Below are 16,801 nucleotides of genomic sequence, written 5' to 3'. Positions count from 1 at the left end.
GTCATTTCTGCTATGCAAATTGGGGGGGGGGCATTGGACCCGTCTGGGGCACAGTAGGGGGAAGGATGGGGTGCAGCAAGGGGACTGGGGTACTGTGGACGACATGTAGGGTACAGCAAGCGGTTAAGGGAACAGCAGGACACATCTGGGGCACAGAGAGGGGATGAGGATACAGTGGGACTGCTGCAGGACACAGCAGAGGACTGGGAATACGGTGGGATGCATGTCTGGCGCAAAAAGGGACCAGGAGTGGCAGTGGGACCTGTTTGGGGCACACCAAGGGATTCAGGGACAATGGAGATCCACAGAGGGCACAGCAAGTGTCGGAGAGGGCAGTGAGATACGTGTGGGGCACAGCAAGGGGATGGGAACAGAGTGTGATCGTGTGGGGTGCAGCAACAGTCCAAGGAGACAGTGGCACCTTTGTGGGACACCATGAGGGTCTGAGGACACAGTGGGACTTGTGAGGGGTCGAGAGCAAAATGGTGCCCATGCGAGGCACGGCAAGGGAAGAAGGATCTGGTGGGACTCGTGGGTGCAGCAGGGAGTGGACAGAGTGATACCTGTGGTAGGGCATGGCAAGGGGCCAAAGGGAGAGTGGGACCCCTGTGGAGCACAAGGAGGGCTGGAGACACAGTGGGAGACCCCTGTGGGACACAGGGAGGGTGGGGAAAATGAGCTCTGTGTGGGGTGCAGTGAGGATTGAGCACATATTGTCGCAGTGGGGCTGGGGGAGCAGCAGGACCTGCACAGGAGGTGAGTTCACAGGGGACAAGACAGAACTTGAGCCCCTTCCCAGACCAAACCCTGTGTCAGTGGAGGGGCCAGGATGCAGCAGGAGGAGGGGGCATAGTGTCTCCCTCCCAGGCCCCCAGTCCAGTCAACCTTCGCCAGCAAGAGCTGGGGCAGACCCCCAGCTTGCTTGGTGGGATATGTGCCGTGAGGGGAACAGCCTGTGGGACCACCCCACCCTCTGTGTTAGCAGGATCAGGGTGACCCAGGCATGTCCTTGGAGGCTGAAGGTGATGGAGGGGATGTGGCTCTCTGGAGGACAGCATCAGCTGTGGTTACATACCTAGAGAACCATGGTGCCACCATACCTAGGTGGCTGTGCTGTGCTCAGGCAGAGCCCCCCAGAGTGGCACCTGGGCACCCCAGGCTGTGCCTTTTCCCTGCTGCACTGCCAGGATGGGGCTGTGATTGCCCCACCCTGCTGATGGAGGGATAAATCAATTTGGTGCCTTGCGAGTGCCCCAGGAGAGCAGCTATATTGGGAGCGGGAGGAAATGGAGGGGCTTACAGAGGCAGCTGGAGAGCAAGGGCAGCCTGATGCTCTTTCATTATTGATGAGCAGGGTGTATCAATCCTGGAGTCAGCCACTCTGCAATGCTTCTTAATGGATTCTGAGATGCTGTGTCATTAGGAAGGACATCTAGCCCAGATAAGTGGAGCCAGATGGGCCAGCAGGACTTGTGTCCAAGGCTGGGCAGGACCAGGCTGCAGTGGGGAGGTACTCTGGGGTGCTGCACTGGGTTCCCGTCAGGACTGAGGCCAGTGAGGCTGAGTCCATGGAGTGAGCATGCCCTGGCTGCGCCACTGGAATGGGAGCTCTTGTGTGTGCCATCACCAGCCATGGGGTTTGGAGCTTCTTATGAGGTGAGGGCAAAGGACTCTGCAGGGAGAAGGGCTGAAAGCAGTGATTCCCATCAACGTTTCCATCTTGGTGCCATAAATCACCCCAATGGGAATCAATCCCTCCTGGAGCAGGCAGGGGGTCATGGCTGCTGGGGGAGAAGGCCAGGCATGGGTAGAGACCCAAGGGCTTTCTAAGCTGGCGTCATAGTATCACAGAACCATGGAAAGGCTTGGGTTGAAAGGGACTTAAAGATAATTTAGTTCCATTCCCCTGCCATGGGCAGGGGTGCTGAGAGGGTCTGAGCCTCTCTGGCCACAGCTCAGACATGGCACCAGGATGTGGGGCTGAGTGCTTGGCCCCACAGAGGTGGGTGCTCAGGGCTACGGAGGTGGTTGTAGGTGTGTGAGGCAGGTAATGGAGACTTGCAGGGCTGTCCCAGGGGTTGGGACTCCTGCATGGAATGGCAGGGAGATAGAAGCAGGGTCTTCAGCTGCATTCATGTCCATGACCTGCAATAACTCCATGTATCATCCCTGTTGGCATCACCTTCCTTCTCCCAAGTCATGGGCAGGAGTTTGGTGAACATTTCCTAGAGAAAGCTGCTTCCCTGCCCCTCCACACATCCCTAGCGCTGCTGGTTCTTGACATTCACAGGTCTAATGAGCGGGCACGAGGGGGGGTGGGATTGCCCCTCTCACTGGTGCCTGGGCGACGTGCAGGGGCCCACGTCTCTCCTGCCATTTGCAAAAGCACTGATATAATTAGAGCTGTGATTGAGGGAATTACCGCAGCATCTGCCTGCAAAAAGCCCAGGTGCCCTGCCTGGGGAGATGGCTGGATGGTGCTGCTGGAGGGGAGTGCATTTAGTCTTCACCCCTGCACTCTCCCTGGGCCAGGACCATGGTCTCTGTGCTGCAGTGCCCTGTGCTGGTGGGACTGCTTGAAACTGGGATTTTCTGCCTGAACCTGGGATTTGCCCTCATTTCAGGGTTGTCTTCCATCTTGCAGGGGTCAGGCAGTGTTCTGCCACCTCATCTGCATGCTCGTGGTCTTGCCCCTTTCCTGGGACCTGGCACTCTGCCACCTACACCAGATACACCCCCTAAATAAATGTCAGGGGTCTGGATACACTCCAACCTTGCAGAACCTCATTCCCCTTGTCCTGGGTGATGCTGAGGCTGCCTTTGGCCATTTGCTGGCCCCTGGGGCATGTGTGAGCCCCCGAAGGCGCTGCTGGCCATGTAGGAATCTGCCAGCTGGAGGCAGCTGCCTGCCTCAGGGAGAGCCCCAAGCACTGACCCTTCCTTCTGCACAGCTCATGCAGCCTGTCCCCAGGGAGCCGGCTAGGCGCCGTCCATCCCCTTGCTTGGTGGCCTTTGACCAGGCAGGCTTTCGCTGCCGCCGCAGGGGCTGGCTGCCTGCAGTGCCCCACCATCTGCCACCAGCTGTTGTGGCTCCCCAGCCCCTGTGGCTGCCTTTTCTTGGTGGCTGCAGTGTGATGGGGAGGGTCCCATCTATGTCCTTGGGGGAACCCTCAGGCTGAGGGTTGGGGAGGTGCTGAGCTGTCCACCCTGGATGAGAAATCTGGGGACATATCTTGATGCAGGACTGCCGCCGCAGGGGCTGGCTGCCTGCAGTGCCCCACCATCTGCCACCAGCTGTTGTGGCTCCCCAGCCCCTGTGGCTGCCTTTTCTTGGTGGCTGCAGTGTGATGGGGAGGGTCCCATCTATGTCCTTGGGGGAACCCTCAGGCTCTGTGTGTTGGGGAGGTGCTGAGCTGTCCACCCTGGATGAGAAATCTGGGGACATATCTTGATGCAGGACTCCACTAATGGAGAAGCCAAGAGTGTTTATTTGAAGTATTGCAGCATTCAGAGGGAACCATTTCAAACCCTGAAGCAGGCTCTTGCTCACACACAGCCCACGGTGCTGTGATTTCTCCCTCCCCCGTGCCCAGGAGCAGCTCCCCACATTGCTGTGGATTCCCTGTGCCCGAGGTGGCTGTGCTGGGTCTCTTCCCCGTGGGTGACGCTGCCAGCCCTGCTGCCCACATGGCTGGGTGCCTTCCAGCAGCAGAGACCCCTTCCCGGAGTGCGGCGCTTCCCTGCTGTCCCCATCGCCGCCACTCCCCGTGTCCAGCCGGGGCGCTGGGCCCCATGCAGAAGAGCTGTGTGCCGGGGCCAGCGCCCAAGCGTGACATTCCTCCAGCACCCGCTGCCGCCGCCTCCTCCGTTGCTCAATCCCGGGTTCCCAGCCAGACTGGCTGGAGCGGGGGCCCTGGTTTTCCGGGGGGAGGGAGGAGGCAGTGTCAGGATCCTCAGCAAGGGCACGGAGGGCCCCTGCTCGGGGGGTTCGGACACTTCCAGGCGCCCGTCCCCGTAGCCTGTGATGCCCTGCGCCAGCGGCGTGCCGGCCCCACACAGCCCTTGGGTGGGCATCCCATGGGGGCTGGCCGAGCCCCCAGCAGACGGTGGGGGCAGGTGGGACGTCCTGACGGGGCCCGGGCACCCCCTTGCCGTGTGGGTCACACCGGCGAGATGCTCTGTTTCCAATTAGCGGCCGCCGAAGGTGCTGGAATCTGGGAACCTGCGCATTCCTGCCGCACAGACAGCCGGCCACGAACCCAAACATGGGTTTGTCCCATTCCACAGCCCGGGTTCCCCAGGGGCCTCCGGCGCACGGCTCCAGTGCCTCTCCCAGCCCCCCTGATTCCGTGGCTAGGGCTGGCATGGAGCAGCCCGGCAGCTGATGCGGGGGGGAGACATCCTCTGGCTGGCTTTGGCTGCATCAGGGTGTGTGGGGTCTATTCACCTCATGATTTCGAGCAAGTTTTTCCCTCTCCCCCTTCAGTCCAAAGTGATTGATGGGGTAGGAGTGGGTCTGTGCCAGCAGGGGCTGTGGCTCTGGCCATGGGTCGCAGGGAGGCGGTGAGCCAAGCACTGCCCCATCTGCCTGCTCCATCGCCCCCGCAGCCTCCCAGCGCTCCCGGGGCTGCTCTGCCCCACCTGCCCCATTCCTGGCTGTGTGCCTGGGGTGCAGTGGGGTGTCCCTGCCCCGCTGAAGCCTCTGCCTCTCTCTGGCAGTGGTGTATCTCTGTGGGCCACCAGAGATGCTGCGGCAGATCATGCAGCTGGCGCAACAGGAGAACCTCACCAATGGCGACTACGTCTTCTTCTACCTGGATGTCTTCGGGGAGAGCCTGCGGGGCGACTCTGCCCGTGACCCCTTCAAGCCCTGGCAGGAGAGCCCGGGCCAGGACTCAGGACTGCGTGAGGCTTTCCAGGTGAGCTCTGCCCACCTGCCTGGGGACAGAAACCTCCCCAGCCTGGCCCAGGTGTGTGAACCAGGGTGCTGTGCTTGGTTGCAGATGGTGCTGGTGATCACCTACTACGAGCCCCAAAACCCTGAGTACCAGCATTTCCAAACCCAGCTCATCCTGCGAGCTAAGCAGAAATTTGGGGTGCAGCTCAACTACTCCCTGGTGAGTGAGTCCCCCTGCATGCTGGGGTGGTGGGGTCCCTTCACACGGGTCTGAGGCACCTCACCAGGATGCAGAGGGTGGGACACAGCCACAGACAGTGCCAGAGGGGTCATCCCTGGTGGGAACAGCCACAGGCACTGCCATCCCTGCAGGGTGCATGTTGACCCCAGAGTGGTTATGGGGCAGTGGGTGGGTGCATGGTCCTAGTGTGAAGGTTCTGGGATGCTCCTGTGTGTGTGGCTGTGGGTGTGCTCAGATTCCCCCTGGCAGATGAACCTGGTGGCGGGGTGTTTCTATGATGGGATGCTGCTGTACGCCATGGTGCTGAATGAGACTCTGCGTGAGGGCGGCTCCAAGAAAAACGCCACCCACATCATCGAGAAGATGCGGGACCGCAAGTTCCAGGGTAACACTGGGATGGGGGAAGCTGGGTTGTGGGTGCCGTGGGGGCAGTGGAACTCAGTCCCCATCCCACCTGCATCTTAATTTTCCCACAGGCGTCACAGGGCTTGTGAGCATGGACAGCAACAATGACCGGGACACTGACTTCAACCTATGGGCCATGAGTGACCCCAAGACCGGGCAGTATGAGGTGTGGGGAGGTTCCCCCTGGCTGGGATTGGGGCATGGGATGGTGGAGTCTGGGGGTGGCCTCATCTCTCTCTGCCTGCCTTAGGTGGTGGGACACTACTCGGGTGTGGAGAAGCAAATCCACTGGCTGGGACGACCCATCCCCTGGGTGAAGGGGGCTCCCCCCTTGGACAACCCTCCTTGTGTCTTTGATGTGGATGACCCCTCCTGTGATAAAAGTGGGTGTCCTGGGTCCCCACATCCCTTGGACCCCAGCAAGCTTACGTACGGGTGCATGTCAGTCTGGCTGTCATAGCCAGGATATGTCAGACCACACTGACATATCCTCCCCTGCCTGCAGCCCCCCTCTCTATGCTGGCCATCGTGGCTTTGGGCACTGGCCTCACCTTCGTCATGTTTGGCATCTCCAGCTTCCTCATCTTCAGGTCAGGACTGGGGGAACCTCTGTCTGATGGGCAGGCAGGCAGGCAGGGCAGAGGGGATGGGGGCCTGACCCCTGTGTGTCCCCCAGGAAGCTGATGCTGGAGAAGGAGCTTGCCAGCATGCTCTGGAGGATCCGCTGGGATGAGCTGCAGTTTGGAAGTCCTGAGCGGTACCACAAGGCAGCGGGGAGCCGGCTCACTTTGTCCCTGGTGAGGGGAGCCATCCCTGAAGCACCACCCTGCTGCTGTGCTGCCCTCTCTCCCTGCAGGACACCCCTCCCTGTTGATCCCTTTCATGACCCTCTGTTTCCTACAGAGCCGTAGCCCCACTGAATCTCTCCTCAACGCAACCCTTCATCCTTATATAGCTCTCCATTCCCTATAGAGACTTATTCTATCCATCTCTGGCATGAGTTTCCATCCCCTGCAGAGCCACAGTAGATCCTTCCTCTACACAGCCCTGAACCCTCTATACAGCATCGTACTTCATCAAGCCCCTATGTTTCCCTCCATCCCCTACAGACATACCTTGTCCATGTCCTACACTCTGTGCAGTGCCTCATCCTGGAGTCTTCTTCTTTCCTACTGAGCTTGCAGAGCTTGTCCTTAGAGCCCATCCTGCACCATCCCCTGCACACTTTGGATGTCCCTGCTCTGCTCCATTGGTGCAGGTCATCCCTCCATCCCAGGGTTCCTCTCCCTAATCCCCTCCTTCCCACAGCGTGGCTCCAGCTATGGCTCCCTGATGACCACTCATGGCAAGTACCAGATCTTCGCCAACACCGGCCACTTCAAGGTCAGTGCAGCAGGCAGGGAGCTGAGCCCTCCCACTGAAATGCTCCCACTTGGCTACACCCCCATTCTGCAGGGTATTGGCACTTTCCTTCCCTTCACAAATTCATACAGTGGACATTGACCTTTTCCCCTTCCCAAACACTGCAGGGCAATGTTGTGGCCATTAAGCACATCAACAAGAAGCGCATCGAGTTGACGCGGCAGGTGCTCTTCGAGCTAAAGCATGTAGGTTTGAGGTCTGGGCTAGGGTGGGCAACCTGCTTGGGAGTGCAGGGATTGGTCCTGGGCATGTGGGAGGGTAGCAGGGGCAGCAGCTCATGCCCTTTGACCTCAAGACTATCTTGGGACCACTTCCATCTGCAGATGCGAGACATCCAGTTCAACCACCTGACCCGCTTCATCGGGGCATGCATCGACCCCCCCAACATCTGCATCATCACTGAGTACTGCCCACGGGGCAGCTTGCAGGTAGCGGGGCTTGGGACACTGCAGGTGACACTTAGACATTCCTGGTGACCTAGCTGGTCTGCATGTTGTGGACAGGGCTGTGGATGCTGGTGGCCACCTGAGCCCTCCCAGTAATGCTCACAGCTGAGCTGTCCAAGCAGGTGTCAGAGGCCAGTGGAGGGGTGGGGGTGGGTGCTGCAGATTCCCTGAGCTGGGCACTTGGTGAGGCTGCCATCACCACGACCTGGGTGCTTGGTGGGGTCTACTCAATGTGCTACCGCAGGATGTCCTGGAGAATGAGAGCATCAACCTGGACTGGATGTTTCGCTACTCCCTCATCAATGACATTGTCAAGGTATCCAGCTGAGGGGTGTGAGGGGATGGGGAGAGGCGCCTGAAAGATATGAGCTTCACTGCATCCATCTGTCCCAGGGAATGGCCTTTCTGCACAACAGCATCATTGGCCACCACGGCAGCCTCAAGTCATCCAACTGCGTGGTGGACAGCCGCTTCGTGCTGAAGATCACCGACTATGGCCTGGCCAGCTTCCGCTCGCCCAGCGACAATGAGGACACACATGCACTCTATGCCAGTGAGTGCCTACCTGGGAGGACCAGCAGGATGGGGTGGCCCTATCTCACTGCTCCATTGCTTTGTCCCACCAGAGAAGCTGTGGACAGCCCCAGAGCTGCTGCAGAAGGGACACCTGCCCACCCCGGGCATGCAGAAAGCTGATGTCTACAGCTTCGGCATCATCGTGCAGGAGGTTGCTTTGCGCAATGGCCCCTTCTACATCGAGGGCATGGACCTGAGCCCTAAAGGTGAGGATGGAGAGCATGTGTGTGGAGGTCCTGCCCCACCATGGAAGTCTGGTGCTCACTGTTGGCCACACCCCGGCAGAGATCGTGCAGAAGGTGCGTAACAGCCAGAAGCCCTTCTTCCGCCCCTCCATCGACATCGGGGTGCACAGCGAGGAGCTGGCAGTGCTGATGGAACGCTGCTGGGCGCAGGAGCCGGCCGAGCGTCCTGACTTCAGCCAGATCAAGATCTTCATCCGTAGATTCAACAAGTGGGTGGTTGGCACGTGGGGATGGTGGCCCTGGGTGGGAGTGGGGACAGCCATGGGGGTGGTGGTTGGGGGGCACCTCTTCCTGCAGTGCCAACTGACTGCGCCCTGTCAGGGAGGGAAGCACCAGCATCTTGGACAACCTGCTGTCACGCATGGAACAGTATGCCAACAACCTGGAGAAGCTGGTGGAAGAGAGGACACAGGCCTACCTGGAGGAGAAGCGCAAGGCCGAGAACCTCCTCTACCAGATTCTGCCCCAGTGAGAGGGGGACACAAGGGGGTGTGGGGCTGAGGGTTGGCATGGGTTCAGCATGCACCTGCTGCTGTGCAAGTATGGGGTCCCTTGCCAGCTTTCCATGCTGGTGTGGGGCAAGGGTTGCAGGGGGAACAGCAGGTTTGGGGTGGAGCTCACCAGTATCCTTGCCAGTTCCGTGGCAGAGCAGCTGAAGCGTGGTGAGACAGTACGGGCTGAGGCTTTCGACAGTGTCACCATCTACTTCAGTGACATCGTGGGCTTCACCGCCCTCTCGGCAGAGAGCACTCCCATGCAGGTGAGAGCACGACCTGGGGGGCAGCACCTCTGTGGGGATGGTGGAGGTCTCACACCCTGGCAGTGCCATCCCTGGGCTTGGGGGGACGTGTCCTCTCCTAGATGCACACACCCCCTTGTTCCATCCAGGTCGTGATGCTGCTGAATGATCTCTACACTTGTTTTGATGCCATTATTGACAATTTTGACGTCTACAAGGTGAGTGGTGTGGTGAGCACGCACAGTCCCCCAGAGTGAGGCAGGCAGCAAGGAGTCCAGGCTGTACCTGTCCCCCCTGCCCCCACAGGTGGAGACCATCGGGGATGCCTACATGGTGGTCTCGGGGCTGCCGGTGCGCAATGGGAAGCTGCATGCCCGTGAGATTGTCCGTATGGCCCTGGCCCTGCTCGAGGCTGTCAAAACCTTCAAGATCCGTCATCGTCCCAATGACCAGCTCCACCTGCGCATCGGCATACACACTGGTGAGCCCCCATGCCAGCCAGCTGGGGGGTGCTTGCCCACCCACCTGCCTGCCCTGCAGCATCCCCGAGTGCCTCTGTGCCTGCAGGTCCCGTGTGCGCTGGAGTGGTGGGTCTGAAAATGCCACGGTACTGCCTCTTCGGGGACACGGTTAACACCGCATCCCGCATGGAATCCAATGGCCAGGGTAAGCCAGGGCAGCTGAAGTACAGAGCCATGGGGTGTGTCCTGTTCCCATGGTACCCAGCCATGTCTCTCTTGCTCCTCTGTGCTACTCAGCCCTAAAGATCCATGTCTCATCTGCCACCAAAGAAGTCCTGGATGAGTTCGGCTGCTTTGAGCTGGAGCTGCGTGGCGATGTGGAAATGAAGGTGAGGGCACAGTGATGCCACTGGAGTACCAGCCCTTCCAACCACAGGGAAGTGTGAGGGGGAGGTGGGTTGGGGCTGGGACCCCTTGTTGCTCTCAGTGCTGGGGATGACACCCAAGAAGCAGCTCCAGGGACAGGCAGGGTCTAACTTGCTCACCTCTGCCTCCAGGGCAAGGGAAAGATGCGGACATACTGGCTGCTGGGCGAGAGGAAAGACCCTTAAGTCGTTTGAGCCCAGTGGCTGTGGCAAAGCCCCCAGCTCAATGGGGCCACCAGTGCTTTCCAGTGCCCCAGGATGCACCGGCATCCCCCCCCATCACTGCATCCACCTCTCTGCAGCCCCCCTGCTTCAGCAGGGCCTGGGCAAGGTGGAGCAGCGGCCACAGCACCGTCTGCTCCCCTCCATCAGCACCAGCAAAGCCCACCTTCCCCACAGCCTCTGCTGGAGTGGGGTAACCAGTCCTCATCCAGCCCAGGAGACCTTGTATTCCCTCACCCTCTGAGGTCTGCCACCCCTGCCCTCTCCCCTGTGGCTCAGCTGGCTCTGAGCTTCTCCGGGGCCTGGCTGCCCCGCAGGGCACTTTGCCGTCTCTTTTCAGTACCTGGCCCCCAGCAGAAGTTGTGCCCATGTCAACCCCTCCCTGGGGTGGGGGGAAATGGGGATTCCTGCCAAGACTGACTCCTTGGCCAGGTCAGGCTTCAATGCCGCAGCTGCCCCCCTCCTCAGTCTCCCCTTCCCCTGTATATAACCCCACCGGGTCATGTAAATACCCATCCCTCCTCCAGGTGTAAATATAGGACTCGCTGCAACTATTTTGTTGAAATACAAACTTCCCCAGATCCATCTGTCCTGTGGCCTCTACTTCACTCTGCCCCAGCATGCCAAGTGGGGAGGGAGGCCGGGGGAACACCAATATGGAACTCAGCCTGGGCTGGCGACAGCTGCCTGAAACATCCCAAGAGATCGTATCCCAGGGGTCTGTCTGCGGTGTAGGGCAGGAGTGTGGGCATGGGGAGCCAGTGCTGGGCGGTCGCAGCAGCGGCTGTTGAGGGCTTGGGCGGTGCTGGGAAGGCAGGGCTGCCATGGGTTTGCTTTGGCGTGAGGGCTGCAGTGCGTTCCTCTGAGCTCATGCTCTGGCCGCCCTGCTGCCGCCTCTTATTGGAACACACCTGTGCCTGGGGACTGGAACAACGGCTGCGTGTCACCCACTGCGTGCACCGGGAGGGGACGTGTCCCGGGGGAAGGGGCTGTGCCAGGGGCTCTGCCTCCATGCCTAAGGAGGAAATCTTGGGACCACAGTGTGTTTTGGGTCAACAGTGACTTGCAGCAGGGCTGAAGGGTTTTCCATTTTGCTTCATGCTCTCATGGGATTTGAGATCCCAGGGACAGAGTGCTCCCCGTCCAAACATTCAGCTTGAGGACAGCCTTCGGGTAGGCAAAGATGCTGGGACCACCTGTGTGCCCTTGTTTTTTATTACTTGTGGGGCTGGAGCTGTCTGCTCAGGGGGTCATAAGGGTCACAGAGGTTGAAGGGCTCAGGATGCCCTAAGTACATGGTAATGGGAGTGGAGAAGTCTGCATTCCTCTTGAAGGGAATGTTTCTGCCGAAGAGGGCAGTGACACCCTGGAGAGGAGAGAATTGGAGAGGTCTCTGTCAGCAGCTGAGACTCCCAGAGTGGTGACAGGACAGGGTGGTGGGGGCCTTACCGGCATTCCACGGGCTTGCTCCAGCCAGAAGCTGGTTGGCTGTTCCGTTAAGTAATTGTGATGCTGCAGTGGAAGCAAAATGTGAGCCGGAGGGGATGGCATGCTCAGCAGGACAAGAGCCTTGCTGCCTCCCTGGAGGCTGCTGCAAGCTGGCGGGGGGATGTCTACTGCCTGTACCTGGGTGGTGGGCTGGGGTGTGGATTGGAAACCCATGGCACGGTAGTCGTGGTGCGTGGTGGAGATAGATTCCATGCGCTTCGGGCGCGGACGGATCTCCTCCTCTGTCTCCTTACTGCAGTCAGAGCAGATCCCGCACCTCTCAGCTCTGGGTTCCCTGCCTCCCCAGGTCCCCTTCTCTGGGACACAGCCCCAAGAGGGGGTCTCATGTGGGAGTGCAGGCTTGCCTGTATTTCTCGTAGAGCATGGATGCCAATGTAGCCTTCCGCTGCCCTGCAGAGAGGAAGGTGCCATCAGCCTCCCAACTAAGATTCCCCTGCTGCCTTTTTGGGGTGCACATGACTTGTTGGGGTCAGCCTCACCTTGCCCCAGCAGCATGGCCCTGAGGGGTGGGCAGTCCTTCGGGGGGGAGCTGTCAGTGAGTGAGGAGAGAAACTGGTGGATCGGCAGTCCATGGTAGCCATGCTGGAAGTCCTCACTGCCCAAATCCTTCCCTGGCCGAGAGTCCAAGGGATCCACAAGTACCTGGGGATGGACAGTGGGGGCTGTGGAAGGAGGCAGGAGCACATGCTGCACTTCCCCATGCCCACTCCTGGCTTTTGATAGACCTAGAGGCATAAGCCGTAAGGAGGTGTTGTGAGCTTTCTGGCCAGAAGCCTGGGAAAGCTGGAGCAGGGATACAGTTTGGGCATGGCTGACCTGTCCTGCCTGGTGGAGGTCAGCCAGCCTTGTATGGCAGTCCCAAGCACCTGGGTGCCCAGACTGCCCCTGGGCACGAGCTCTTACAACAACCCATGGAGTCCCCAGGCTGTGGCAGAGTTTGGTCCATCAGGTGCCCCCCAACTTGGCTTGCCCAAGCAGGCAACCCCACGTCACTGTGATGAGCCACCACACACAGCTCGTGCTTCCCAGCAGCGAGATCCCAGCTCCCCTCCTGCCTTACTGTTACTCCCCACGTGCCTGCCTGTGCCTTTTGTGCTATTGAGTTTCATCCCTTTTCTATCCTGCTGGGCTCAAGGTCGTCCGGGTGGCTATTTAAAGACATGTGTCTGCCCAGGAGCAGGGAGCTTCACAAGATCAGCATGTGGGACACGATGGGGCCAACTCTGAGGGGCATTTTTCCTTATGGAGTTACCTCCTTGTGCCAGTCATGGGTCACACGGCTCCGCTGGGGCACCGACTGGCTGGGCTTCTCTGCTGGCAGGGGTGGGATAGGGGGCAGCGCCGGCATTGTGGTGGGGGACTCCTCCTCGGGGCTGGTCCCCCACTTTCCAAGCCAGGGAGGCAGCTTGATCCCAGAGGGATCCTTCCCACTCTCTGGGGATGGTACCCTGCTGGGCACAACTGGTAAGGCCACAGTAGGCGGCTCATCCGTGTCTGCTATCTCCTGGGGGGGCTTGGCTATGTCTGACGTCTCCTGGAGCCTCTTGGTGGTGGCTGTCGGCGTCTCCCCGCAGCAGGGGAGCCTCTCCACAGGCACCCCAGGCAGGGGCTCGTCCCCCTGGACCCACGGCGGCCTCTCCCCATGGCATCTGGGATCCACACGGCTTCTCAGAGCGCCCCTGCAGGTGCGAACAGACCCTGAAGAAAGGCAGCGCGGCGCATCCGCCATTGCCAGCCATGTCCCCAGCCATGTCCCCAGCCCCCACCGGCACAGCCAGCGTCCCGACCCCGGCTCCTCTGCAGTGTCACCGCACTGGGGCAAGGGGCATGGGATTCCTCTCCTTTTGGGGGACAGTGCCTGCTGCTGGGCCTGTCATCTGGAGGGGTCTCCCCCTCCGTCACTCCCTTCTGTCCCCTTGACCTCCAGCAGCAACAGGCTTCCCACCCCCTGCCTGGGCTCAGCCCCCTCCCCACAGGCCGGACCCACCATCTTGTCATTCCCCCGTGGCCCCTAGCGCTCGGCAGCCCCTGCCCCCGACTCTCCCCACCGGGTTACCCCAAGGGCTCTCGCTGCCCACAGCCTGGGCCGCACCCGCCGGCGCAGCCGGCTCCCGGCTCCATGGCGCGTGCGCGCGGCGGGACGCGCCTCTCTCCATGGAGACGGTGCATGGCGCCCGCGCCCCCTGGGGGGGGAGGAGCCGCGCACGCTCCTCCCATTGGCGGAGAGACCCGAGCGCGGCGGGACGCGCCTCTCTCCATGGAGACGGTGCACGGCGCCCGCGCCCCCGGGGGGGGAGGAGCCGCGCGCGCTCCTCCCATTGGCGGAGAGACCCGGAGGAGGCGTGGCCGTGCCGCAAACTAGGCGGGGCAAGTGGATTAGTCAAACGGATAATGGGCGTGGTCTAGAAGGAGTGGGCGGGGCGAGGTCGCAGTCGGCGTGAGGGGGTGCGGTGCGGGACACGGGGCTGTGTGGGACCGCGGGTGCAGGGACACGGGGGGACGGGGCTGTGTGGGGCAGGGGGTGCGGGGACGGGGCTGTGTGGGGCAGGGGGTACAGGGACACGGGGGGACAGGGCTGTGTGGGGCACGGGAGTGCAGCGGGATGGTAATGTCGGGGATGGGGGCACAGGGCTGCAAGGACACAGAGGTGCCTGCGCTGCACTACAGGATCAGGGCTGTCCCCACCTCTGGGGTCCATGTACCCCGTGCCATCTTGCCCCAGTGCTCTGGGGCCACCACTTAGGGCCAAGCTAGCCACAGGGGCTCTCAGGGGTGCACGGTACCTGGCAGAGCCAGCGCAGCCCCACTGGGGCAGCAGGAGGGACGTGCCCAGGGCTCCTGAGGGCACGCCGCTCCCCACGACTTGACCCAAGTGACCGCCACACTGCTTGGTCCTGGCACTGGAATGTGCCCGCTTGCCCCAGGGACCCCCAGCTGCCCTAGGGTGATGGGGTGGGACGTACCCGGCGCCTGGCTGGGTGCAGCCCGTGCCTGCCAGCGTGGAGCAGCAGCCTCCTCTCACCACCAGCCCTCGATGGGCCCCCGGCCCCATCCCTGCAGAGGCCGAGGAGAAGAAGGGCTCTTTGATAGCAGGCGGCGGGCTCGAGAGCGAGGGCTGTTATTCCAGCACTTTGCGGTGTGCGCCGACGGGGCACCGTGCGCTCCACGCTGGGGCCTCTGTTTTTCCTGGCCGGGGATGTGCTCGGTCCTTCTGGCCTCGGCGGGCCGGGGGGGGCCCCCACTGGGAACCGCTCCTCCCTGCGGGCCCTCGGCCCCGTGCCAAGCAGGGGCTCCTCCAAGCCCATCTGCTACACAGCTGTAAGGAGGAGGGAGAAATGGGAGACGTGTCCCAAGCTCATCTCATGGATTCCCCATGCTGGGGCCACATCAGCCCTGCTGCCCCTGGTGAGGGGTTGGTGCCAGGCTGCTCCCAGGGCTGGCAGCTCTCTGTGACGGTTCTGGGTTGCATGTTGCTGGTCGTGCCTCCATGTTCAGCCATGGGCCCTGTGGTGGTCCTTGAGGTGTACCCCTATGCCAGCTCATGCTGAAGGGGTGGCAGCTTGGGGATCCTGCCCCAGCTTGCATCCCCTTATGGTCTTCCTAGGAGCATCCCCAGGTTCCCCACCAAACACCCGTGGGCTTACTCGTGGCTAGGCAGCATGGGTGCTGAGGGATACTGAAGGGACACCAACAGCACCAAAGTACACTGTGGGACAGGGAGCCTGGTGATGCCACCCCGGGTGTGCGCACCCACTGTGGGGCAAACCACCCTGGGGTGGTCTGTGGGGCATCATTGTGAGGCTGTGCTCTGGCAGCATCAGCTCGGGGCAACAGCTCTGGAGCTGCTGGAGCACATCTGGCTGCCTCTCGCCGCCGGCTGACACATCCCTCGCAGCCCCCCCGCCCGGCTCTTTTGGGAACTTGCGTCATTTGTGATCCTCTCCGGCTGAGGAACCAAAACAGCCGTCGGCCCCCGCTCCCCCCGCCTCGGCCCCGTGGGGCTGTGCCCACTGTCCTGCCCTGCCGCTGCTCCGGGACTGACAAAATAAACCTGGCACAGGAAGAAACACCGTGGCAGGCGACTGGCCCCGAGCTCGCGTGCCAGCCCGTGCCCTGTGCCCAGTACAGCACTCCCTGTGGGACTGCTCTGGGCAAGCCCTGGGGGATGATGGACTGGGGATCCCTGGCCCCTCTTTAGCGTCCCCACCTCGCCAGGGACACCCACTCCTCTTTGGGGTACACATCCCCGAGACAGGGCTGTCCTGAGTTCAAGTGGCCCCAGCCCGCGCTGAGCCTCAGAGGCAGGAAGCAGCAGTATCAACAATTTTAAGGCTCATTTACACCCCGAAAACATTCCCCATACGATACTGGGTGTGTATGTGTGGGAAGTGACTGGGCTCCGCCACAGCCCCCACACAGCTCCCGGGGGCCCCCCGCCGCCAGCGCCACCGAGCCGGGCGATGAACAGAGCCGCCATTCTCCCCGGCGGGCTGCGGTCCGCTGCGCGGCGGCTGGCGGGGGCCCAGGCGGTCCCGACGGCGGTGCCAGGTGGGCCGTGCACCGCGCCAGCACCGGCCCCGGCCACTAAATATAGCCACGGCAGCCGGCCACGGAGCAGCGGGCGCGGGAGGCACGCGGCAGGGAGCGGGCGGCCGCATGCGCCCAGCCCCGCGTGTGCTCCCCTCACGGGGCCCGCGCACACGTGCAGGCACCAGACCGCGGTCAAGGCCTGTAAACAGCGCCCGGCGCGCACGGAGCCGGCGGGCCCTTGTGTGCAGGGGGCTCTGGGTGTGCAGTTTCCGCGGTGGCTCACGGTTGTGGGGCCTCTAGCGAAGGGTATGATGTGCTTTCCTCAGTGTGCGCTTGGGGGGGTCTGGGGTGAGCAATACAGTGAGTGTCCCTCGGAGGTGCGCAGCCGGGGGGTCTGGGCTGAGCAGTGCAGTTGAGTTTTGCATGGCAGCGCACACACAAGCAGTACAGTGGCTGCAGTGTGGGGGAGTGCACGGGTATGTGTACATAGAGGGAGCAGCAGGTCCACCCACCACACAGCCTGTCCTGCCCTGTGTTCTGCTCAGGGTTATGATCCTCCTGGGAGCTCGCAGAGAGGCCCGTCTGGGGTGGACAAGAAGTACACATGAAATCAACAAGCCTGCTCTGAGCACATTTAGACCAATCTAGTGCAATTAACTGGTTTTGAAAAGCAGGGAAACATC

General features: G+C 61.4%; 2 protein-coding genes across 4 annotated transcripts in view; one reads left to right on the top strand and one right to left on the bottom strand.

Annotated features, from left to right (window-relative positions):
* Window positions 1-10,664, top strand: part of NPR2 (natriuretic peptide receptor 2) — an 11,668-nt gene extending 1,004 nt beyond the window's left edge. The window contains exons 2-22 of the mRNA XM_041407431.1: window positions 4,720-4,919; window positions 5,004-5,117; window positions 5,388-5,523; window positions 5,615-5,709; window positions 5,794-5,926; window positions 6,049-6,133; window positions 6,220-6,340; window positions 6,852-6,926; window positions 7,073-7,150; window positions 7,289-7,393; window positions 7,656-7,727; window positions 7,805-7,964; window positions 8,038-8,193; window positions 8,273-8,441; window positions 8,554-8,700; window positions 8,869-8,992; window positions 9,121-9,189; window positions 9,278-9,452; window positions 9,539-9,637; window positions 9,730-9,821; window positions 9,990-10,664. Of these exons, the coding sequence (XP_041263365.1) occupies window positions 4,720-4,919; window positions 5,004-5,117; window positions 5,388-5,523; window positions 5,615-5,709; window positions 5,794-5,926; window positions 6,049-6,133; window positions 6,220-6,340; window positions 6,852-6,926; window positions 7,073-7,150; window positions 7,289-7,393; window positions 7,656-7,727; window positions 7,805-7,964; window positions 8,038-8,193; window positions 8,273-8,441; window positions 8,554-8,700; window positions 8,869-8,992; window positions 9,121-9,189; window positions 9,278-9,452; window positions 9,539-9,637; window positions 9,730-9,821; window positions 9,990-10,043 (2,459 nt within the window). The 3' untranslated portion in view covers window positions 10,044-10,664. The remainder of the gene's footprint in view (window positions 1-4,719; window positions 4,920-5,003; window positions 5,118-5,387; window positions 5,524-5,614; window positions 5,710-5,793; window positions 5,927-6,048; window positions 6,134-6,219; window positions 6,341-6,851; window positions 6,927-7,072; window positions 7,151-7,288; window positions 7,394-7,655; window positions 7,728-7,804; window positions 7,965-8,037; window positions 8,194-8,272; window positions 8,442-8,553; window positions 8,701-8,868; window positions 8,993-9,120; window positions 9,190-9,277; window positions 9,453-9,538; window positions 9,638-9,729; window positions 9,822-9,989) is intronic.
* A 599-nt stretch (window positions 10,665-11,263) lies between these two features.
* On the bottom strand, window positions 11,264-13,759 carry SPAG8 (sperm associated antigen 8). 3 transcript variants are annotated; one of them, XM_041407433.1, is made up of 7 exons: window positions 13,645-13,759; window positions 12,841-13,267; window positions 12,068-12,230; window positions 11,933-11,978; window positions 11,706-11,820; window positions 11,529-11,591; window positions 11,264-11,445 (listed from the first exon to the last, which is right to left on the bottom strand). In XM_041407433.1, exons 1-7 carry the CDS (start codon window positions 13,755-13,757, stop codon window positions 11,296-11,298), a joined length of 1,077 nt encoding a protein of 358 aa, XP_041263367.1. In that variant the 5' UTR covers window positions 13,758-13,759; the 3' UTR covers window positions 11,264-11,295. The 3 variants fall into 3 exon arrangements, with proteins under 3 accessions (XP_041263367.1, XP_041263368.1, XP_041263369.1); XM_041407434.1 differs by having other exon boundaries at window positions 11,533-11,591; XM_041407435.1 differs by lacking the exon at window positions 13,645-13,759 and adding an exon at window positions 13,576-13,640.
* Window positions 13,760-16,801: the final 3,042 nt, after the last annotated feature.

This window comes from Onychostruthus taczanowskii, unplaced genomic scaffold, assembly GCF_017590055.1.
Source record: "Onychostruthus taczanowskii isolate IOZ18803 unplaced genomic scaffold, ASM1759005v1 scaffold261, whole genome shotgun sequence".
NCBI lineage: Eukaryota > Metazoa > Chordata > Aves > Passeriformes > Passeridae > Onychostruthus > Onychostruthus taczanowskii.
This window is presented reverse-complemented; position numbering and strand designations above follow the sequence as displayed.

Bases quoted from the DNA above. Each gene is read 5' to 3' on its own strand.
- SPAG8 (XM_041407433.1), bottom strand. From the start codon at position 13,757: ATGCACCGTCTCCATGGAGAGAGGCGCGTCCCGCCGCGCGCACGCGCC. The intron at 12,231-12,840 runs GTAACTCCATAA...GTCCATCCCCAG, and splicing joins CCCATGACTGGCACAAGGAG to GTACTTGTGGATCCCTTGGA. The intron at 11,592-11,705 runs GTACAGGCAGTA...CTTCCACTGCAG, and splicing joins CACCCCAGCCCACCACCCAG to CATCACAATTACTTAACGGA.